The sequence below is a fragment of the Pelmatolapia mariae genome, linkage group LG9 (genome assembly GCF_036321145.2).
Source record: "Pelmatolapia mariae isolate MD_Pm_ZW linkage group LG9, Pm_UMD_F_2, whole genome shotgun sequence".
Taxonomy (NCBI): domain Eukaryota; kingdom Metazoa; phylum Chordata; class Actinopteri; order Cichliformes; family Cichlidae; genus Pelmatolapia; species Pelmatolapia mariae.
In genome coordinates this window covers 7,693,409-7,712,655 of record NC_086235.1, presented here as the reverse complement: position 1 = coordinate 7,712,655, position 19,247 = coordinate 7,693,409, and the positions used below count along the sequence as shown (strand labels likewise).

Here is a 19,247-nt window from a genome sequence, read left to right as displayed (position 1 = left end):
TATATGTGAGTGTAGTTTTTGTGATATTTTTCGTTGTTTTAGTTTCTATTTAATTTAATAATTGCTTTATCTTGACTATTGTATTCTTTGACCAAATTTTCTGGCAAAGCACTTTTTACTTCTTTAAGTTATTTGAAAACTTCAAATGAAGCATTTTTACCCATAAAAACTTTTCTCTTCAACCTTCTTCATTGCATTTTGACACCGAAGTAACATTCATTAGTACTAGTTTAAAAGAAAAGGAAAACTTGAGATAGACTCAAAGACTGAATTTTATTCGATTTTATTCAAAACAACAAAACTCAAAAAGAATAGCCAAAAAAACACAAACATGAGTTTTCTAAACCATGGACACATAAATGGGACAAAGTTATTTTCAGGCTACTTTTTACTAAACAGAATAGCTAATGAATAAACACAATGCAGAGTTTGTGTGCTTTTATTGAGAGACACTTATTGTTGGATTTGCTGCTGGTGGCTGGATCCTCATCTGGTGGTCTCAACGGGGACTTTGTGGATCCATGCAGACCACAGAGGAGGAGAAGGAAAGAGCAGGTGTCTAGGTGAAGCTCAGACTGGTCCAGAAGTGTGGGGTAGCTAGTGAGCAACACTAAGCTTTTCTGATTGCCTATGTGGAAAATGTCTCAGTGCCTAGATCTTTTCCAAGGAGGGGGGATTCTTCTTTCTCTGCCCTGCTTGGATATGCAGGGCTTGGATCTCTGAGATCCTGTCACCTCAGGAGTGCTCATCCAGACTCTGCAGTTCTTTCTGACATCTGTCCTCAGAAAAAATACAGCATATATCCAAACCCAAAGTAAAAACCAGGAGATTTGAGTCACAGATGCGAGAGTTGCCAGCTTCTGTACTGCTGTTCCACCTGCTGTTTTTTTTTTTAAATGAAGCCTCTGAGAAAAATGTCTTTCAGTCTGTCAGTTCCTGTGTGCTCAGTGATCGGTGCTTCATTTGTCAAGTCCCTGCTTATTTTAAAAATGCTGCCATGTAAAAAACATCAATGCTTGACCTTTCTCGCCATAGCAGTGTAGACCAACCTCAAAAAATATCATTTATTGCTAGGATTTTAGAAAAGGTTGTGGCTAAGCATATTAAAAAAAATACTTAATTGTCCTTCTTGGTTCTCCACCTCTTTTTTTTGTTTCTCCATCCGTGTTGATGAAACAGCGACACATAGCTAACACCTTACAGGACAGACCTGTTCGTCTAGATACAGCTGAGATTAACTTCGGCACCAGGAAACGTATCTTTTCTCAAATCTCTTTTCTTTTTTGGTGTTTTGGTCCCATGAATTGGAAACATTATGGGCGTCAACTTTGTTATGTTTTTTGTGACTGTGGTGTTTTTGTGGATGATGACTGTTTCCAAAGGAGGTAAATATGATGTTAACACTCCAGCTGTTGTTGCCATGATGCTATGACAAATTTTAATACTAACAACTGAAATGTTACTGATTAATTATAAAGTTTTTTAGTTAAAAACAATCAACAGAATAATCAGCTGTCGTATTCTGGTATGTTTCAGGTAACTAAAAGAGTGCTATTGCTGTTATCTTACAAAAATGAAGCCATTGTAGAACTTAGATTGTGTGTGTGTGTGTGTGTGTGTGTGTGTGTGTGTGTGTGTGTGTGTGTGTGTGTGTGTGTGTGTGTGTGTGTGTGTGTGTGTGTGTGTGTGAGAGCAATAATGTTGTTTGCTTCTCGCCCAGTCATTCAGATGCCACTCATTTTTCCTGATCTAGCATCGTGAGGTTGATTGACATATTTACTTTGTGCTCTATTGTGTTGAGCTGAGTTGTAACCAGGTGCTAACAATGGTTTGCAGTTGTTAAGCCTTCCGTGATGACAAACACTTTTGGTTTGCTGATGTCTTTGTTTTGTTGCCTCAGGAGCTAATGTGGGTTACAGAGCTGCTTTTCCTAACCTGAGCTTTTATGTTTTTCATTATCTGATGTTTCAGATACTGAAGTATCCTGTGTATTTATGGAAAAATGCATCTTACCGTGCACTTTCCAAAGTGACACTGACATAGTCATCCACTGGCTGCAGGAAACTGCAGGAAACATTCGTGTCCACTCATTCTACCGAAACCAAGACCAGCCCGCACTTCAGGACAAGCATTTCAGAGGCAGGACTTCACTGTTCAACGACCAGATCTCCAGAGGAAATGCTTCACTCCAGCTGATGTGGGCGGATGTTCAGGATGAAGGCAGATACAAATGCTACACCAGCACCATCACAGGAAACAAGGAATCATTTATAAACCTTGAAGTAAATGGTATGGAGTAAAATATGAATATAATAGCACATGAAATAAAAATACAGAATAATATAAGAGAAAATCGTGAGCATTCAGGTTATACTTTTTTAATTTATGAGTTTCTCTTCATATTTAGTGAAAATTCGTTGAACTTACACTTAAAACCTGCAGCTCTGAGTTAATATTGTAACTGTAAGTCGCAATTCATTATGTCTATATATAGCAGGCAAGAAAAAAAGCTGATTGTAACATGAGAAATTTGAATACACTTTTGCAGCTCCAGTAGAAGAAGTCAATCTTCAGCGAGTAGGAAACACGATGAACTGCAGCTCAGAGGGAATCTTCCCTGAACCCCAGTTAATCTGGTCCACCAGCCCTCCATCCAATGTGTCGCTCCAGTATGAAACCACAGTCCAGCAGACTGAACAGCAGCTTTACAACATCAGCAGTTCTCTGATACTTTCAGACAGTGATAAAGATTCTGTTTTTAGCTGTAACATCAGCACTCGTAGAAACTGGAGGAACGCAACTTTAGGTGAACAAGGTGAGTCTGGAAACCAGCGAATCAAATAGGTGTGCAGAGTGCTGGTTATTTACTTTTCTTTACAATTACTCATTTATCAACACGCAAAAATGTGTCAGTTATTTATAAAATGTTTACGATAAATATACATCCGACAGTTTAAAGTAAGTAATCTTTCAATTTAGGGAATTTTGTCCCTGTTAGAGGCTTCAGAGGAGGAGTCTTTGCAGCTTTTTTGGTTGTGGCAGCAGCTGGTCTGGCACTGTACTGCAAATGGAAAAGAAGGTAAAGTTATGTTCTTCTTTCACTTTTTAATTGTATGTTGCTTGTATTGATATTTTATTCAGATAAACAAGGAAAAATATGGGAAGATCAAAGAGCAATTAAAGCAAAATGGAATTAAGTTTTGTTTATTAAAATGTTTAAACCCAATTAAAAGAATAGTACTTTTGTCAGACAGTTTCCTATGAGTCTAACTCCTGTCTCAATTTTTATTAATGATTCAATTCAGATTAAATGAACGCATTAAATCCCATGAAATGAAACATAAATTATGTGTATATATGTTTTTTGAGGGTTTTTTTTTTTCTTTTCTCTTTTTAACAGAGAGATGGGAATAAATCCTCCAAACAGACGAACTCTAAACACCCACCAGCTTTAGTCAAATGAAGACTTCAAACTGTGGTTATATCATATTGTCCTGAGTGGGCTTGAATTAATTCACTCAAAGAAGACTAAAATAGAAACAACAACAGCAAAATAGAAAATAAAAGCTGATCTGTTAACAGTATTCATTTCCAAATGAATAGTCATGTGTCATGTGCAATATTTTTACAGTAGTCTATATTTTATGTTCTTTGAGGTATGACACAGAACAGATCACGATTAAATTTTACTGAAATAGAAACATCTTTTTCCATTTCTTTTAATTTAAAAATGAAGTGTACATCATGTTTTGTAAAATTATTTAACCTTTTTTTTTCTAGCCATGTGTTGTTGCTGTTTTATTTTTTGAGTTTTCTTTTTCTTACCTACTTTAATTCTGTTTCATTAGGTGTGTTTTATCTTCAGTCCAGCAGGTGGCAGTGTGGTCAAATATTTTACTGTGGAAGCAACTTTTTCTTTCATGAATCATTGAGTTTTTCAGTGGTTTAACAAAACAGCTGTTTGTTTAAATATTTCATTTATTTATTTATGTATTTATTTACATGCTCATGTAAGCATGTATGGATTTATTTATTTCTTTTTTAAACTATTTTGTGAAAGGAAAAATATTTTTACTCTGTAGGGAAAGCAAACCTAACTTGGACAAAAAAACCCACAATAAAATCCAAATTATTATTTTTTTTAATTCAAGTAAAAATAAATTTAAGTTGAATTCCCTTGGTACGTAAATATAACAAGAAATAATGAAGCAGAAGTCAGTTCTTATCTACCCAGGTGATTGTGTTTTAATAGCCTCTCATTCATAATTGTAATGACAGTAACTTTTGCTGCCATGTGTTCTCATTCTGTTCCTTCTGCTAATCTTCTTTTGGTTACAGTTGGGATTATCAAACTTTTAATAATTTAAACTTTAATAATTTTTTAGCTAATTCACATACATTTAAACTGTCACCTGTTTCACTCTGTGCATATGATGTTTCAAGTGATGTCACTTTTTTTTATTGTGTGCAGCTTATTCCATTCATATCTCACTACAATAAAATGATGCATTATCATCATGCATAAATAGGTTTTTAAGATGTTGGTCATAAATGGTCTTAAGATATTTTTGTGGTGTATAGTATTACACTTTTTCACTATATTGTAGTGTAGTGAAATCTGAAATATGGAGAGATCTACAAATATCCTCCTTCTAAAAAATTAAAGCATTTTTAACTGTTTGCTGGATCTAAAAAGTTTAGAAATTATTTCCAGGCTTGTCTGCCTTAACTCCACCTCATGACCCAGTACAGATATTGGTGATCCCTTATGCAACAGGAGTATGACGCTGTTGAAATCTATTCTCTAAAGCTGTTGTGGTGGGTGACTAGTTAAGCTAGAGGTCTGAATTTGATCGACATGACAGAAAAGCAGGAAGGAAGTCATTCCATGAGTCAGAGTCATTCCTTTGATTCAAATCCACAAATTTATTGATGCTTATTATCCATATAAAACATTAAGGTTCATTATTGACAGATAACAAAGGCTACATTCACACTGCAGGCAAAAGCGCATTAAATCTGACTTTTTTGACACTATGCGACCCATATCCGATCATGGTCTGACAGTTTGAACAGCACAAATCTGATATTTTCAAATTCGACCTGGGTCACTTTCGTATGTGGTACTGAATCAGATACATTTGTCTGAAGACAAACCATTCCCACCACTCCTGGTTCCGACTCCGTGTCCATATATACCTCTGCACGGAGGTAGCAGCCACTGCTGCAAACAAGGCCATTGTTAAAGCACGGCTCTCTTTTTTCTCAGTGTCCTTCTTTCTATAATTAACTTATTAAAATTCTGTCGGTTACGACTGTGCAGAAATTGATAGACTGCTGCAACAACACCTACTAGCTCTGTAGCCGCCATTTTTACTTCCGTAAACAGAGCACGTTGTGTGTGACATCTTCTTTTGCGTTTGAGGGCCGTGAACCGTTCACACTAGAGCACGTTTGCTGTCACATTGTATTTGTAGTGTGAACAACCAGACAAAAAAAATCTGATTTGATCAAAAAATCGGATTTGAGACCTGCAGTGTGAACGTAGTCTTATTCATCAGCTGAGGAATGTCAAACTTCAGACTGCTGCCAATTGTCTTCACCCAGGGAAGTCACATGACTGTGTAACATCTGTAACAGTAACAACACAACTGATGGATTTAGCATCCATGAAAAAACCTCTACCTCCTGCATTTAATCTGCTCAACCACTAGATACTTTCATTATCTAAATTACTGAAGATATATAGTACACCAGACTCTGGAGAGTTTGCAATTCTCTACAATAGTGGTTATATCACATGTTCCCAGTTATTATGTTAGAAAGTATAAAACAAATCTATCAAATGTTCACCTTTTTTTCAATTATTGAACATTTTTTACCTGATCAGTTGCACTATACAGATTATGTAGATGAAAAAAAATTTGCTGTTTCAAGAAGGATACTTGAAGTCATTGTCACACGATGTATTTCAAAACCATGATAAATAACTTAAAATTACATCAATTATACAAAAGATATTGAAATGTATTTAGGAAACTTCTCAAAGAAAATAAAACTGAACCTAGTGTCTACAAAAAGACACTGTGATGATCCAAAAGAACACAAAGGGATGACGATAGATTCTACATGGTGTCTAACAGAGGAGCTCTCAGAGCATGTTTACAGCACTGTCAGCCATCTGCACGTCTGATTTCTGTCACTGATGGATGAAGCTCTGCTGTCCACTCCACCTCCCTGTAGCATGTTCCTGTCACAGCATCACTACACACAAGCTGCTGGTGTTTCAACCTCTCTGGACCATCAGGACACACACACACCACACACATACAACAAAGACAAACAACTGTGTTTATGGGTCCTTCCATCTGCAAAGAAAAGAAAGGGCAGAGTAGATAAATGAGTTTTTGCAGAGACTGTCTTCATCATTTTTCAGTGTTGCAGCACATCCAGTATTAAGTATTATTGATATTTCCTGATGCATGCTCAATCATCCAGGTATGTACATCCCAAAAGGTTGATTCTGTTCATCTGAACGTGGTGTTTTCAGTGGGAGAGAATTTACATATTAATGATTAAGGAACTGACCTCACAGCCCATTGTTCATTCAGTGGTGCTAGTTTCAGTGATTGTGCAAATGTCCTGTTTATAAGGTTGGGGAAACCTGCAGCAGCTGAGCCTTGTTGTTCAGACAAGTCTACAGTGGAGATTAACCGCTTTGAGGCCTGAATTCTTCCTTGCTGCACAAACACTTTACTAATGGATTTTCTCTTGTCTCACTAAAACCAAAGGTTGCTGTGTATTGTTGAACTTCTTACCTGTTGTTAAAATGTCAGGTTACTAATATACATGGAGGCTACCACTGAACAAATGACAATGAAAGCACTGACAGTAAGACATATACAATCTTGACTGCTGGAGGTGTGTGTACTGCATTTACTCCTCCACACCTGGAGCAGTGGTGTTCATTTAGTAAGCAGTTTAATGTAATTTACAGATGAAAGCTGACCATTGGCTAGAGACTGAATGGGTCTGGCTATAAACTGGGACCTGTCAAGACGGACAGATCCTGCCTGCTTCCTGCTTCCAACATATCTCTGTGCATGTGTGCTTGACTAATTTTTCTGCATCATTTTGGATTTCCATGATAGGCGAGTTGGTTGTTTTCTTTGTAGAATGTTTTGTTTGTTGACGATTTCTTCCTCTAAAAATAAATAAAACATTCTGTAACATATTTAATACATCTGTGTGATTTGATGTTTCTGTGTAAATAAAGCTTGTTTCCAGCTGACACCTTTACAAATCCAGCTTTATTCTCTGTAGATGTGAACATTAGTTATCGTCACATCAGCTCAAACACATGATCACAAACTTCTGTGTCATTTGATTGGATGTCTGTTGTCTTTCTGTCGAATATTGAAGCCTGCCACTGTTCTCTTCTTACAGCCTCACTGAGTAAAGAAGACTGCAGATGTACAAGAAACACTGGATCACTGGTTTCATACTAACTGAAAAAGCAGTCTGGACTGAGTCCAAGCCTCTACTTACTTGAGAACCTCCAGTGTGTGATGTGGGCTGTCCACAAGCTCAGACAGCTGCTTCACATGTGATTCCTGCAGGTTGTTCAAGGTCAGGTCCAGCTCTCTCAGATGGGAGTTGGACTGAAGAGCTTTGAATAGATAATCACAGCTGGTCTCTGACAACTTGCAGCCCCATAATCTAAAAGAAGATAGAAGATGTATGTTTAAGAGGCAAAGTCTGTGGTAAAATCATTGAAGGTTTGATCATTTGTTTAGAAGATTTGAAATGTTCAAGTTAATAAAAATGTAAAATCCAAACAGTTGAAGCCAACAGGCTGGAGGTTCAGACAAAAAGTACAAGTGAAAAAAGAGCTCTCAATAATCTGATGCTGTTTGTTCACTGAGGAAAAAAGAAAAAAATAGGGTCTTGGAGAGTGGGGGTATGAAATTCTGACAAAAATCCTCATTTTTAGATCAAAATTGTGAAAAAAAAAGTATTTACATTGCTTCAGTTTTAAAGATTTAGTTTGAAAGAAATGTATATATTTGAGAACACTTTTATACCAGACACATTTTTAAAGCTGGCAAATTTTTTATGTGTTATTTTTGTGATGTAACCTGCCAATGGACCCTTTGGCCACTATTGACAGACCTGCATTACCCAGCATGCCATTCAGCAGTACAATTTGTAAATGTGCAATAATTCCTGCCACAAACTGTTTCTGCTACAAAGATTCCTGTGTGTCATGACCTTTGTACCGTGAAAAACAGTTAACTGTAAATTATTAATCAGTGTGTTGTATACCAAGAGCTGTTAGCAATAACGTTAAGCAGGGTGGATTCCAGATGTGAGCTGTGGGTCTTAAGATGAGTAACACAGTTTTAAGTTTTGAAATGCGAGCCATTGTTCTGCTACAGTTAAAGTGTTAATTAAGTTAATGTCAGGATATATGGGTAGGTTAGTGCCAGCTTTCACAGCATATATATCTAAGTACAACTAAAACATGGTGTCTGACCTGAGAATCTCCAGTCTGCAATCTGAAGTCTTCAGATAAACACACAGCTGCTTCACTCCTGAATCCTGAAGGTTGTTCCAGCTCAGGTCCAGATGTTTCAAATGGGAGGGGTTAGACTGAAGAGCTGGAAGCAGATGATCACAGCTGATCTCTGACAAACTGCAGTGCTGCAATCTGCATAAGGAATTTGAAAAAATGTGTTTATTACTCAGAGTCTGTGCTTGAAAGCATCCAGTGTTGTAATATGTCAGGAGCTGAAGAAGGTCAGCACTGAGCTAGGATAGTCCTGGTGAGCGGTTGGCACTAGCTCTCCAGGGCTCTTTCCAGTCTTTTTTTCTTGCTTTGCCTTTTCTAGCTGCCATGCAGGTCTACCTCTGAAGCTGCTGGTCAGTCATTCCTCACTGGTGAAAACATTCTTAGATCACTGTAACTGTGTGTGGCAAATACCTTAATTAAAATAATTAAATATGTAGCAATGTATTAAATTAGGCACTGATCACAAACTCCAGCACTGAAATGAAGGCACTACAAACCCCAGTGAAGGTGTAAAGTACAACTTTAGCACTGCAGTGGCTCTTTGTGCTTCCTGACACAAATAACACTTCATCTTAACTTCATCTAGTTTACTGTCACTGTTCAGCAGTGTCAGTTTGTAAATGTGCCAAAATTCCTGGTACAAACTATGTTCCCAAGATGTTTGTTAATTAACACTATACTATACTTAGACTATAAATACTATACTATCTGGGACTGAGATCTCAGCACAGTTAAAATTTGGTGTCTAACCTCAGAGTCTCCAATCAACAGTGGGCATTCTCCAGAAAAACACAAAGATGCTTCACTGCTGAATTCTCCAAGTTGTTGTGGCTCAGGTTCAGATGTTTCAGATGAGAAGGGTTGGAATTCAGAGCTGAAACCAGAGAGCTGATATCTGACAACCAACAGCTCTCCAACCTGAAAAAAAGAAAAAGAAAAATGCAGATATCAGTCATCAGTGAGGTTCTCTTCAACATTAACGCACAGAAGTTTTTATCATGGATTTTAAAATCAGTCTTCAAAGTACAAAACTGTTAAAGAATAGCGGGCACTAAATAAACATTGAAACAGCTGGATCTGACCACGTGACTTTATCTCTGTCTGCTGAGCAGAAGTTAAAGCACGAACATGACAGAGTTATCTGAATGTGTTTCTTTTATTGTTAAAATAGAAACAGTGGTCAGTTGATCTTTCTTTCATTAGTATTTTCTACATGAGCACTATTACGGTTTCAGTCCTAATCTCTACACTAGACTGAAGCTCTAAACCTGAAGTGAACTAAGGTGAAATTACCTGAGCTCAACATCTGACTTCATGAGAGCCTGAAATGGTCTGCTGAAGAATGTGACTGACAACTCTTTATAAAATGTTATTTACACTCAAATTGGTCAGTAGTTTTTCTTTAAAGATTTAGTGCTGAAAATATTCTCTATCTACAGAACAAATGATTTAAACAGACTCTAAGCAGGCACTGCTTCACAATCCATGGTAGTCTGTCTGCCTGGTTAGTGAGGTCCTTTTGGGCTGTAAAGGCAGCTTTCAGTCAGCTGTCAATGCAGATCTTCTGTTTTTGTATGACTTCTTGTGTTGTTATCTTTCTTTACAACAACATTAGATATCTTTGGTGCTGTATTACTCAAAATGAGTTAAAACAGGATCATTTTTAGAGGAACGGAAACTTTAAAAAAAACTCTCAGCTTCCCTCTTCTTATAGTCTTTTTAAGAAGCCTCTCTCTTCTCCAGCTGTTTTTACTAAATCCTCACATACATTCAGAATCCTCTTTGCTGTTATGTTTTGGCCTGTGTTAGGCTTCTGTTTTCTTTAACACATACATCACCAAAGCAGCTGTGTGGGTTGTCAAAATCTCTGTAGCCTATTTTTATCTGCTATTTATCAGAGTGACTGACACACCGCACAGACCCTAAAGTCTCATCACCAATCACCTCATCTCTGACTGACTGAGCATAATAAGGACCTGTGGAGGCTGAACAACTGTAAAAATATCTCTCCACCATAACCTGAATTCTGTCAGCCTTTAACTGAACTTTGCTCAAGTCTGTCACGTCTGTTTGGAGCCAAAAGTAAAAATTATCATTCAGTCGTTTGGAAAAGCAAACATTTCTGAAATCAATGACACTTCTTTATATTTTTGTTCATACAAATCATGAACCTTTATTAACTAAGAGTGTGAAACTTAGATCTTTGATTAAACAACAACAGCTCCAGTCAGCAAACTCACCTCAGAGTCTCTAGTCGACAGTCTGGACTCGACAGTCCAGCAGACAAAAAATTTAGTCCTGAATTGTGGAACTTGTTTCCACTCATGTCCAGCTCCACCAGATGGGAGGGGTCGGATTTTAGAGCTGAGGCCACAACTTCACAGTGAGTCTCTGAGAGATGACAAGCTTTTAGTCTGTGACAAGAGAAAACATCAAATATGTTATTATAAAAGCAGGAATTTTGCATTATAAACAGACTGAGTGAATAGGAAGACAAAACAAAATGATTTCTTAGTCCAATAAACATTTGCTCTTCACATCTGAGGTTCAGCTCATCTCATATCACTGTGTTTGAGATGACACAATGATTTTATTTAGTGTTTCTTAGACGTGCAGACTTACAGGAGAATCTTGATATTTAATTTACAGATGAAAACAAAATTGTGTTGCATTTAAACCATGACGACGTCCACATTCTGTCAGTGAAATCTGATCCTCGTCAAATGGTAAATGGATTCATTCTTATATAGGACCTTGCTACTCTGAGCAAAGTGTTTTATAGAACCTGCCTCATTCACCTTTTCTACAAGAAGCCTTTAGATTATAAACTAAAGAGTGAAGAGAAACATTTGGACTGTTTCCTCTTTTTAATTTGGCTCCAGAAGATTTTGAATAAAGTCAGTTTAATGGAAAGATTCATCTTTAAAAGTGTTGTCTCTTTGCTACAACGTGATTCTTCACATCTACCTACATGAAAAAATCTGCTGACTGTTACCAAAAGGTGCAGAAGCTAATCACTGAAAAATATCGATGAATGAAATGACTCTGCGTGAACTTCACCAAAAAGATTTGTGTCTCTGTGTGAAGAGAAATTCACAACAAATTTAGGGCAGAGTAAATCAACTATAGATGTGAAAACTCCCTAAAAATAATAACTCTGTGTATTTGAAGAACTGAACTACTGATCTAAACTGATTAAATGTGTTAATGATCACAACAGGACTCACAGAGCCTTTCTGCAGTTGCTCACAGCTGGAATCAGTCTGTGTCGTCCTTGGTCTGATGTGTTGAACTTCTGCAGATCCAACTCATCCAGAACCTCCTCCGACATCTGCAGCATGTAGGCCAGAGCTGAGCAGTGGATCTCAGAGAGTTTTGTCTCTGATTTCAGGAATTCTTGGATCTCCTGAAACACTGAGCTGTCATTCATCTCAGTCAGACAATGAAAGATGTTGATGCTTCTGTCAGGAGAGATTTGAGAACGTCTCATCTCTTTTAGCTTGTTGATGATTTTCTGGATAACTTCTGGGTTGTTCTTTGTCTGACTCAGCAAACCTACTAAGAGTCTCTGGCTGGACTCTAGTGTGAGGCCATGCAGGAAGCGAACAAACAGGTCCAGAGTGCCATTTTTACATTGGAGGGACTTTTCCATGAATTTGCTCAGAAAAACGTCCACAGATGTCTCATTATATTCTTCCCCCAGGACTTCCTTTAGTACCTCTGTTTTCCTGTTGGTGTAACAGTGAAATGTGTAAATAGCAGCCAGAAACTCCTGAATGCTCAGATGAACAAAAGAGTAGACTGGTTTTTGGAAAATCACACACTGTCTTTTAAAGATTTCAGTAAAAACCCCTGAATTAACTGAGGCCTCTGTGACATCCAGACCACACTCTTCCAGGTCTTCTTGGTAGAATATGATGTTTCTTTTTTCCAGATTTTCAAACGCCAGCTTCCCCAGCTTCAGAAGAACTTCCCTGTCAGCATCTGTCAGCTCCTGTGGACTTGTTTCATGTCCTTTTTGGTACTTGTGCTTATTCCTTTTTGTCTGAACCAGTAGGAAGTACGAGTACATGTCAGTCAGGGTCTTGGGTAGCTCGCTTCTTTGGTCTGTATTCAATATGTACTCAAGGATTGTGGCAGTGATCCAGCAGAAGACTGGGATTTTACACATGACATTGAGGTTTTTGGATTTCTTAATGTGGGAGATAACTCTGGACAGCTCTTTCTCACTGAATCTCATCCTGAAGTACTCCTCCTTCTGAGCGTCAGTGAAGCCTCGCACTTCTGTTACCCTGTCAACACATTTAGGAGGTATCTGATTGGCTGCTGCAGGTCGGGTAGTTATCCAGATGAGAGCCGAGGGAAGTAGATTCCCTTCTATGAGGTTTGTTACTAACTCATTGACTGATGATTTCTGAGTAATGTCAGAAACAACCTTCCTGTTAGTGAACTCCAGTGAAAGGCGACTTTCATCCAGGCCATCAAAGATGAACAAAAGTTTACAAAGAGTCAGTTTCTCTGTGGTGACTTTCTGTAATGTTGGATAGAAAACATGGAGCAGCTCCAGAAGACTGTACTGCTCATCTTTAACGAGATTCAACTCCCTGAATGAAAGCAGAATCACTATATTGATGTCTTGGTTTTCCAAGCCCTCTGACCAGTCCACAATAAATTTCTGCACTGAGAAGGTTTTTCCAATGCCAGCGATTCCTTTCATCAGAACCAATCTGATGGGTCTCTTCAGGCGAGGTAAAACCTCAAAGAGTTTGTGACACTTGATTGTTGGGGCATGGACGGTATCTGTTTGTGAAGTTGTCTCCAGCTGCCTCACTTCATGTTGAGTATGAACCTCTTCACTCTGTTTGTCTATGATGTAAAGCTCAGTGTAGATCGTGCTGAGGAGGGTTCCACTTCTTGATTCACCAAATCCTTCAGTCACACGTTCATATTTCCCCTTTAGATATATTTTATGTTCATTTACAATCTCCTGCAGACCAACATCTGCTGTTAAAATAAAGCAAATATAACACAAAAAGAAAACAGTTATGCTTTTATTACATCTAACCATAACATTATTTAAATGGTTTGCAATAAGATTTTTTAAGATTTGAGATTTTTTTTAGATATTTTTGAGAACACATTAGATAAGTTTTTTTTCTCTCAGACCCTCGAGATGTGTTCGTGTGTTTACGTGGAGAACAATTTAATAAGAAATAACAAAGTCTGCTAGTCAGCTTACAAAAACACAGCATTTCCGTTTCACAGTAAAAGCTTCCATGTGTGAAAACCTTTATTGCGAAGGAGCAGAAACAGTCTGATTTTCATCAGTAGTAATTAGCAAAGTTTTTACATTATAGGACACATTTTGAAATAGTCAGTGTGCTATAGCTAATGATGATAATTACTGCTGATTATTATGATTACTACTCTGGCTGCAGCTTGATGTCAGCTGTGCAGTGACCTGTTCCCAAAAGCAGCTACTGTGGGCTGTTGGTCAAAGTCTGTGGCTCTTGTGTCTATCATTAGTTAGGATGTTTGTTTCTGATACACAATGTTCTTTTGTCTGCACTTTATTATTTCACATGTCTGACCTCACTGTGAACCTTCTGCTCATTCATGACATCATCTTTTCTATTAACTGTAATGTTTGGCCTCCAAAGGTTCTTATTCTTGTTGTTTTGTTGTCAGTTGCCAAACAATGAAATTGTGCATTACCAACAACAACTATTATGCAGTGTGGACTGAAAAGTCACTGATACAAAAATGCAAAGGTTTATGGGAAATTAAGTCCTTATCTAAGCACTTTAATCAAGTCATATAACAGTTGAATAGAACCTCTCTCTGTTGAGAAAAACTCAGTTTTATGAGTTTATTGTTGTACATATGAATACAAAACTATATGTGGTTAGTTATACTTTCAGATAATGCTCATATAATGTGGCTAATTCATCCAAAAATTAAGCACTTCAGTTTAGGAGAGGGAATTAGAGATGTGCTGTACTCAGAATATAGCTATCCACCATCAATGAATTTTGTAGTGATTTCTAAAGATAGACACAAGTATTCCACTGTGTTCCAAAATGTTACACAAATTATAATCCTGCATTTTATTAACAGGACAGTCTGTATCTGTAAAAATGATGGACTGCCAATTACATCACACTCTGTCAAAACTTATAATTTTTCGGTATGTAAGTTGGCAGCTTGGTGCTATTCGCTGCACATGCTTTCACTCCTTGGATTGTTAGAGGTCAGGTGATGAAGGTGGGGCAGGATCCTGGTGTTGTGCAAACCACAAACTGGATAAGTGGGAGTGGGATGACATTTTCTTCTGGTGTCCTGGACATTTTAAATATCTAATCCCTGAGCACTTTCTTTTCTACCTGAAATATTTTTACCATGTATTGAATCCAGATATAAAATATCCTGTGAAAGAAGGTCTCTTTCTTTAAGTTTGTTTTAAAATTTTATTAACACTGTTATTAATATGTTACTAAATAGAAACATGCAGGTTTTCAATTTGTAGCTCTGTTTCCCACTTTTTACACAGAAACTATCACCAATGTTTCCATTTAATAATCCAGAGCATTAAACATAATAATTAAATTATTGCTTTTAAGCAAAGTAGACTATTGGGAAGATAATGTAGGATTAATTCACACCTTATAATATAGTAATACTATCCAAACATGTTAAAAAAATCAGCCAATATTACCTTTATATTATGATATATTATTATGATAATATTTGGTAGTAGAATACTGGTTTAACTCTTTTTCTGCAGCTCCAGTTTGTTTTTAATTATTTTCAATCAACTTGCCAGTAACAAGCCTGTGAGCCTTTATTACACAATACCACTTATTAAAGATCGACAGTTCCACCTTTACCTGAGTTCACTTCCCTCGGCCCCTCCCCTATCCCACATTAAGTACCGAGGATGTATTACACAACTCTGACTGTAACAGTTTTTCTCAGAAATGAGTCCATGAATAAGCGGATGCTTAATCCTACTTTGTAGACAGCTGCTCTTACTGGATATCTGCAGTTGTGCTTCAGTCCTGAATTTTTCTGGTCCACAGCTGGTAGAGACTGGATCCTCTGAGATCGCCTTTCTCTCTCTGTGAACACATTTTTTAATCGTTAAAGTCAATTGTTGTTTATCGGTTTAAAAAATGGATCAAAATTTGACAACACTGTGCAGACGTCTGATGGCCAAAAGAGGAATGAGAAAAGGGAAATACTTTTTAAGATGAAGAAAACTAGTGCTTGAATCATCAATGTGATGTTTGCTTTTGATTTCATCAACAGTAATAAAGTGCTTTCCCTGTCAGCCTGTCTTACTTAATACTGATCTGTCTCCAGCTTCCAACAACTACAACCTCAGCCAGGTGTAGAGATTGTGAGTACAAGAAAACAATTATTAGAATATAATGTGTTAAATTTGCTTAGATGAGAGGGTCCAGCAGTAGATCAGAGCAATAGGGAAGGATTTGTCTGTGTGTTTTAGTTTGGCTTAGTTATAGGCCTGAGAGTGTGTGTAATTGTGTAGAGGGAAAGGAATTTATGGACACTGGGGGTCTGCCTGTCATAAAAGGAGACAGGAAGCTACAGTTGGGGGATGCTGATGTTGATGCTTGTACCTTTAATAAAAGCTCATAATTGTCATAACTTAGAAGTAGGTTTGCAGGAGACTCTCCACATGCTTAGCTGTAAAAGTAAGACAACAAGAGGCCAATGGCCCAGTGGATGCAGAGTGGGGGTCTCAGTGTTCGTAACATGTTAACTCTGTTTTGTAGAGGAATTTGGTTTAGCTTCCATGAGGGGAGATTACTTTTATGACCGGCAGGAAGTCACATACACAGAGACACACACACACACACAGTATTTTAACTGTTACACTCACACACCCACACGCACACTCACTCACGTGCACTCACATAAACACACAGGTACGCACACACACAGGCACTCACGTGCACTCACATAGACATATGGGTGCGCGCGCACACAGGCACTCACGTGCTCGCACATACATACACAAACACAGAGTTTGCAACTATGATGATGGGGTCGCTTCTATAAAACTGGTTGTAAGAAGTGAAGATCTGCAGAGGGACACCGGCCTTGCACGTCTTCCCTTCTAGAAGATGCATGCATAACTGAAGATTAATAAAGGTTTTGTGAAATGACTACTGAGTCTGGTGCCGTCTCTGGATGCCCGAGGAATAAAAAAGAACTGGGGTGAAACTGCTTTACTTAACAGGATATTTAAGCAATGGAGAGTGTTTGTCACATCTGCTGTTTCACACATGTGGCCTCATTAAAGAAACTTTAATAAGCATGTTAGATTTATCTATTTCTAAAGCTATCTGACCATACGTTTTCATACATTTTTTAACTATAACTGAGCAAAATGTATCCAAAGTCAAACTGAATTTCCAAACATAAAATTATCTGAACATTTTTATCAAGTCTTAGATACTTGTTAAAGGGTCTACTCTCTTTCATTCTTCCTGTAGGGTAGTACCCCAATCTCTAACTTTGTTTCTTTCTTCCTTTTATACTGAGACAGGATTCAGCCAAAGAACAGATGTTTTATAATAAAACACTTAATCTCTTGTGCATGAAATATACTTCATCTAACAGCTGAATTTCATTTGATTAAGATGACTGTGAATATTTTATTTGTTTTTTGGAAACAAAGTTGTGGGGAGTTGCTTTGTTGTATCCTGGCAGCATTAGTCCTCTTAATGCTTCCTTTGTCTTTCACTCACTATTTTGTATGTCAGGATCATTTATTTTACTCACACTTGTTTATGCAGTGATGTTGCTGACATAAACATTTACATTTAACATAAAATATATTTTAATCTTGTGCTGAAACCGTTTTAATTTGAAAATAAAAATGACCTCAGTAAGAACTGGACTAATAGGGTGTACTGTTCACATAAAGGTCAAATTTAAACACACTGAGGGAGGATGAGAAAATCTTAGTAGAAACTGAGTCTTACGTTGTGTCTGAGGGTCCAGGTTCATCCCTGAAGTTTAAAGGATCAACTTTGGAGCTGTCACTTCTCATAGTGAGACAGCTGGATACTGCAGACTCTGCTCCACTCTTTTCTTCAGACTCTGCTCCACTCTTTTCTTCCTCAACACAAATGTTCATCTTGTGAACTTCTGAAAGTCAGTCTGAGAGGTAAACCAGAAACAGTGAGTTCACATTAGCAGAGGTTGTTAAGTTACGGTCAGATTTCTCCACTGAGCCAATTTCAGAATTGTCATGTAAACTAAAAACCAGATCATCATGATACACAGGGAATAGAGAGAAACTTAATTCATCTGGTAAATCTGAAGACAGTTTTCAGGAGCGGGCACTAGTTTGTGGATGCTACTATGTTAACCTGCCATGTTGAATACATTGGCTGAGATGGGCAGTACCATTACCCCAATCACATTTTATGAATGTACCTAGAGACCGGCCATACAGGTAGCATGCCAAAGTCAGAGAAGAAGAAACCTGTAGGTGTTCAGACCATAGAGGAAAACCTTCAGACTCAAGATATGAATCATAACTATGTTGTATCATCTGAGAACGGGCTCCCTTAACCAAAGACAAGAAAACATGGGACAAAAAAGAGACGAGTGACAGTATACTGATATACTCCTCCTCACCTCAATCCTTATCTTCTGAAGTGAAGTCAGGGCTCTAATACCCAGCTGAAAAATAACAGCTGGGTAGGCTAACATTATGCCAGCAATTTTTAACCTGAGTGTCCTAAAAATCTATTTTTCACTCTCATAAACATCTTTTTCCAATTTCACATTGTATGACAATTTTTTGCTAATTAAAAAACAAGGTTAAAGCCAAAGAAAGGTTCCCTGACGCTGGCTAACAGCAGCTAACAGCAGCAGAAAAGTTCAGGATATCGTCAACATCTCATTTCAGTATCGCTGTCATTGATCAGAAATGAGCTTCACTGACTCATCAACTCGTTTCAGACTTGTTAATGAAAGTTGTGCAGCCACCTCCAGAGTGAATAAACGTGGACACATATTGAAAGCCCAACACTTACTACAGATGAATGGTGACTAGAGCTGTTTGTCCTACAGCAGCCACGGTTATGAAAATTTATCTGAATTGGTTAAAAAGCAGAAGGATAAACCAGACTTAGCAAAGAACCACTTATGTTTCTGTGGGCACTTTGTTACTGGCAGCCTGCCACACTGTCACAAAAACACAAATTATTCCCATTTTATTAACTGAACCTAAATCTTAAACCTGAATTTTGCATATTTTAACATAGTGTCCAGTGTACCCTTGAAAAGAAATGTGGAAACTGCACAAATGGAGGACAAAAGAAATCCCTGTCACCATAAGGTCCCAACACAAACAGTCAGACATGATCAGATTGACGTGTTTTCTTTTGTTTTCACTCTTTTTTTCAAATTGAGTCTGATCTAGGTCAGTGAACCAGCCACTGCAGTCTTCATGATGCCATGGACTGGCCTTTCCAGAGCCCAGACCTCAACATTACTGAAGCAAAGTGAGATCACTTTGATGGACAACGGAGCAAAAAGAAGACAAACTGCAAAGAAGAGCTTGGATGTTGAAAATTATTATTTAAAGAAATTACAAAAAAGCTTGTCTAAGCGAGTTCACACTTTGTTGAAGGAT

General features: G+C 37.6%; 1 protein-coding gene and 1 pseudogene across 1 annotated transcript; one reads left to right on the top strand and one right to left on the bottom strand.

The window, feature by feature from the left end:
* Nucleotides 1–1,366: 1,366 nt before the first annotated feature.
* Nucleotides 1,367–2,844, top strand: LOC134635093 (V-set domain-containing T-cell activation inhibitor 1-like). The gene is made up of 3 exons (XM_063484602.1): nucleotides 1,367–1,385; nucleotides 1,972–2,289; nucleotides 2,549–2,844. The coding sequence occupies exons 1-3, from the start codon at nucleotides 1,367–1,369 to the stop codon at nucleotides 2,842–2,844; spliced, it is 633 nt and encodes a 210-aa protein (XP_063340672.1).
* A 3,508-nt stretch (nucleotides 2,845–6,352) lies between these two features.
* On the bottom strand, nucleotides 6,353–17,738 carry LOC134635092 (protein NLRC3-like; annotated as a pseudogene).
* Between the last annotated feature and the right edge of the window lie 1,509 nt (nucleotides 17,739–19,247).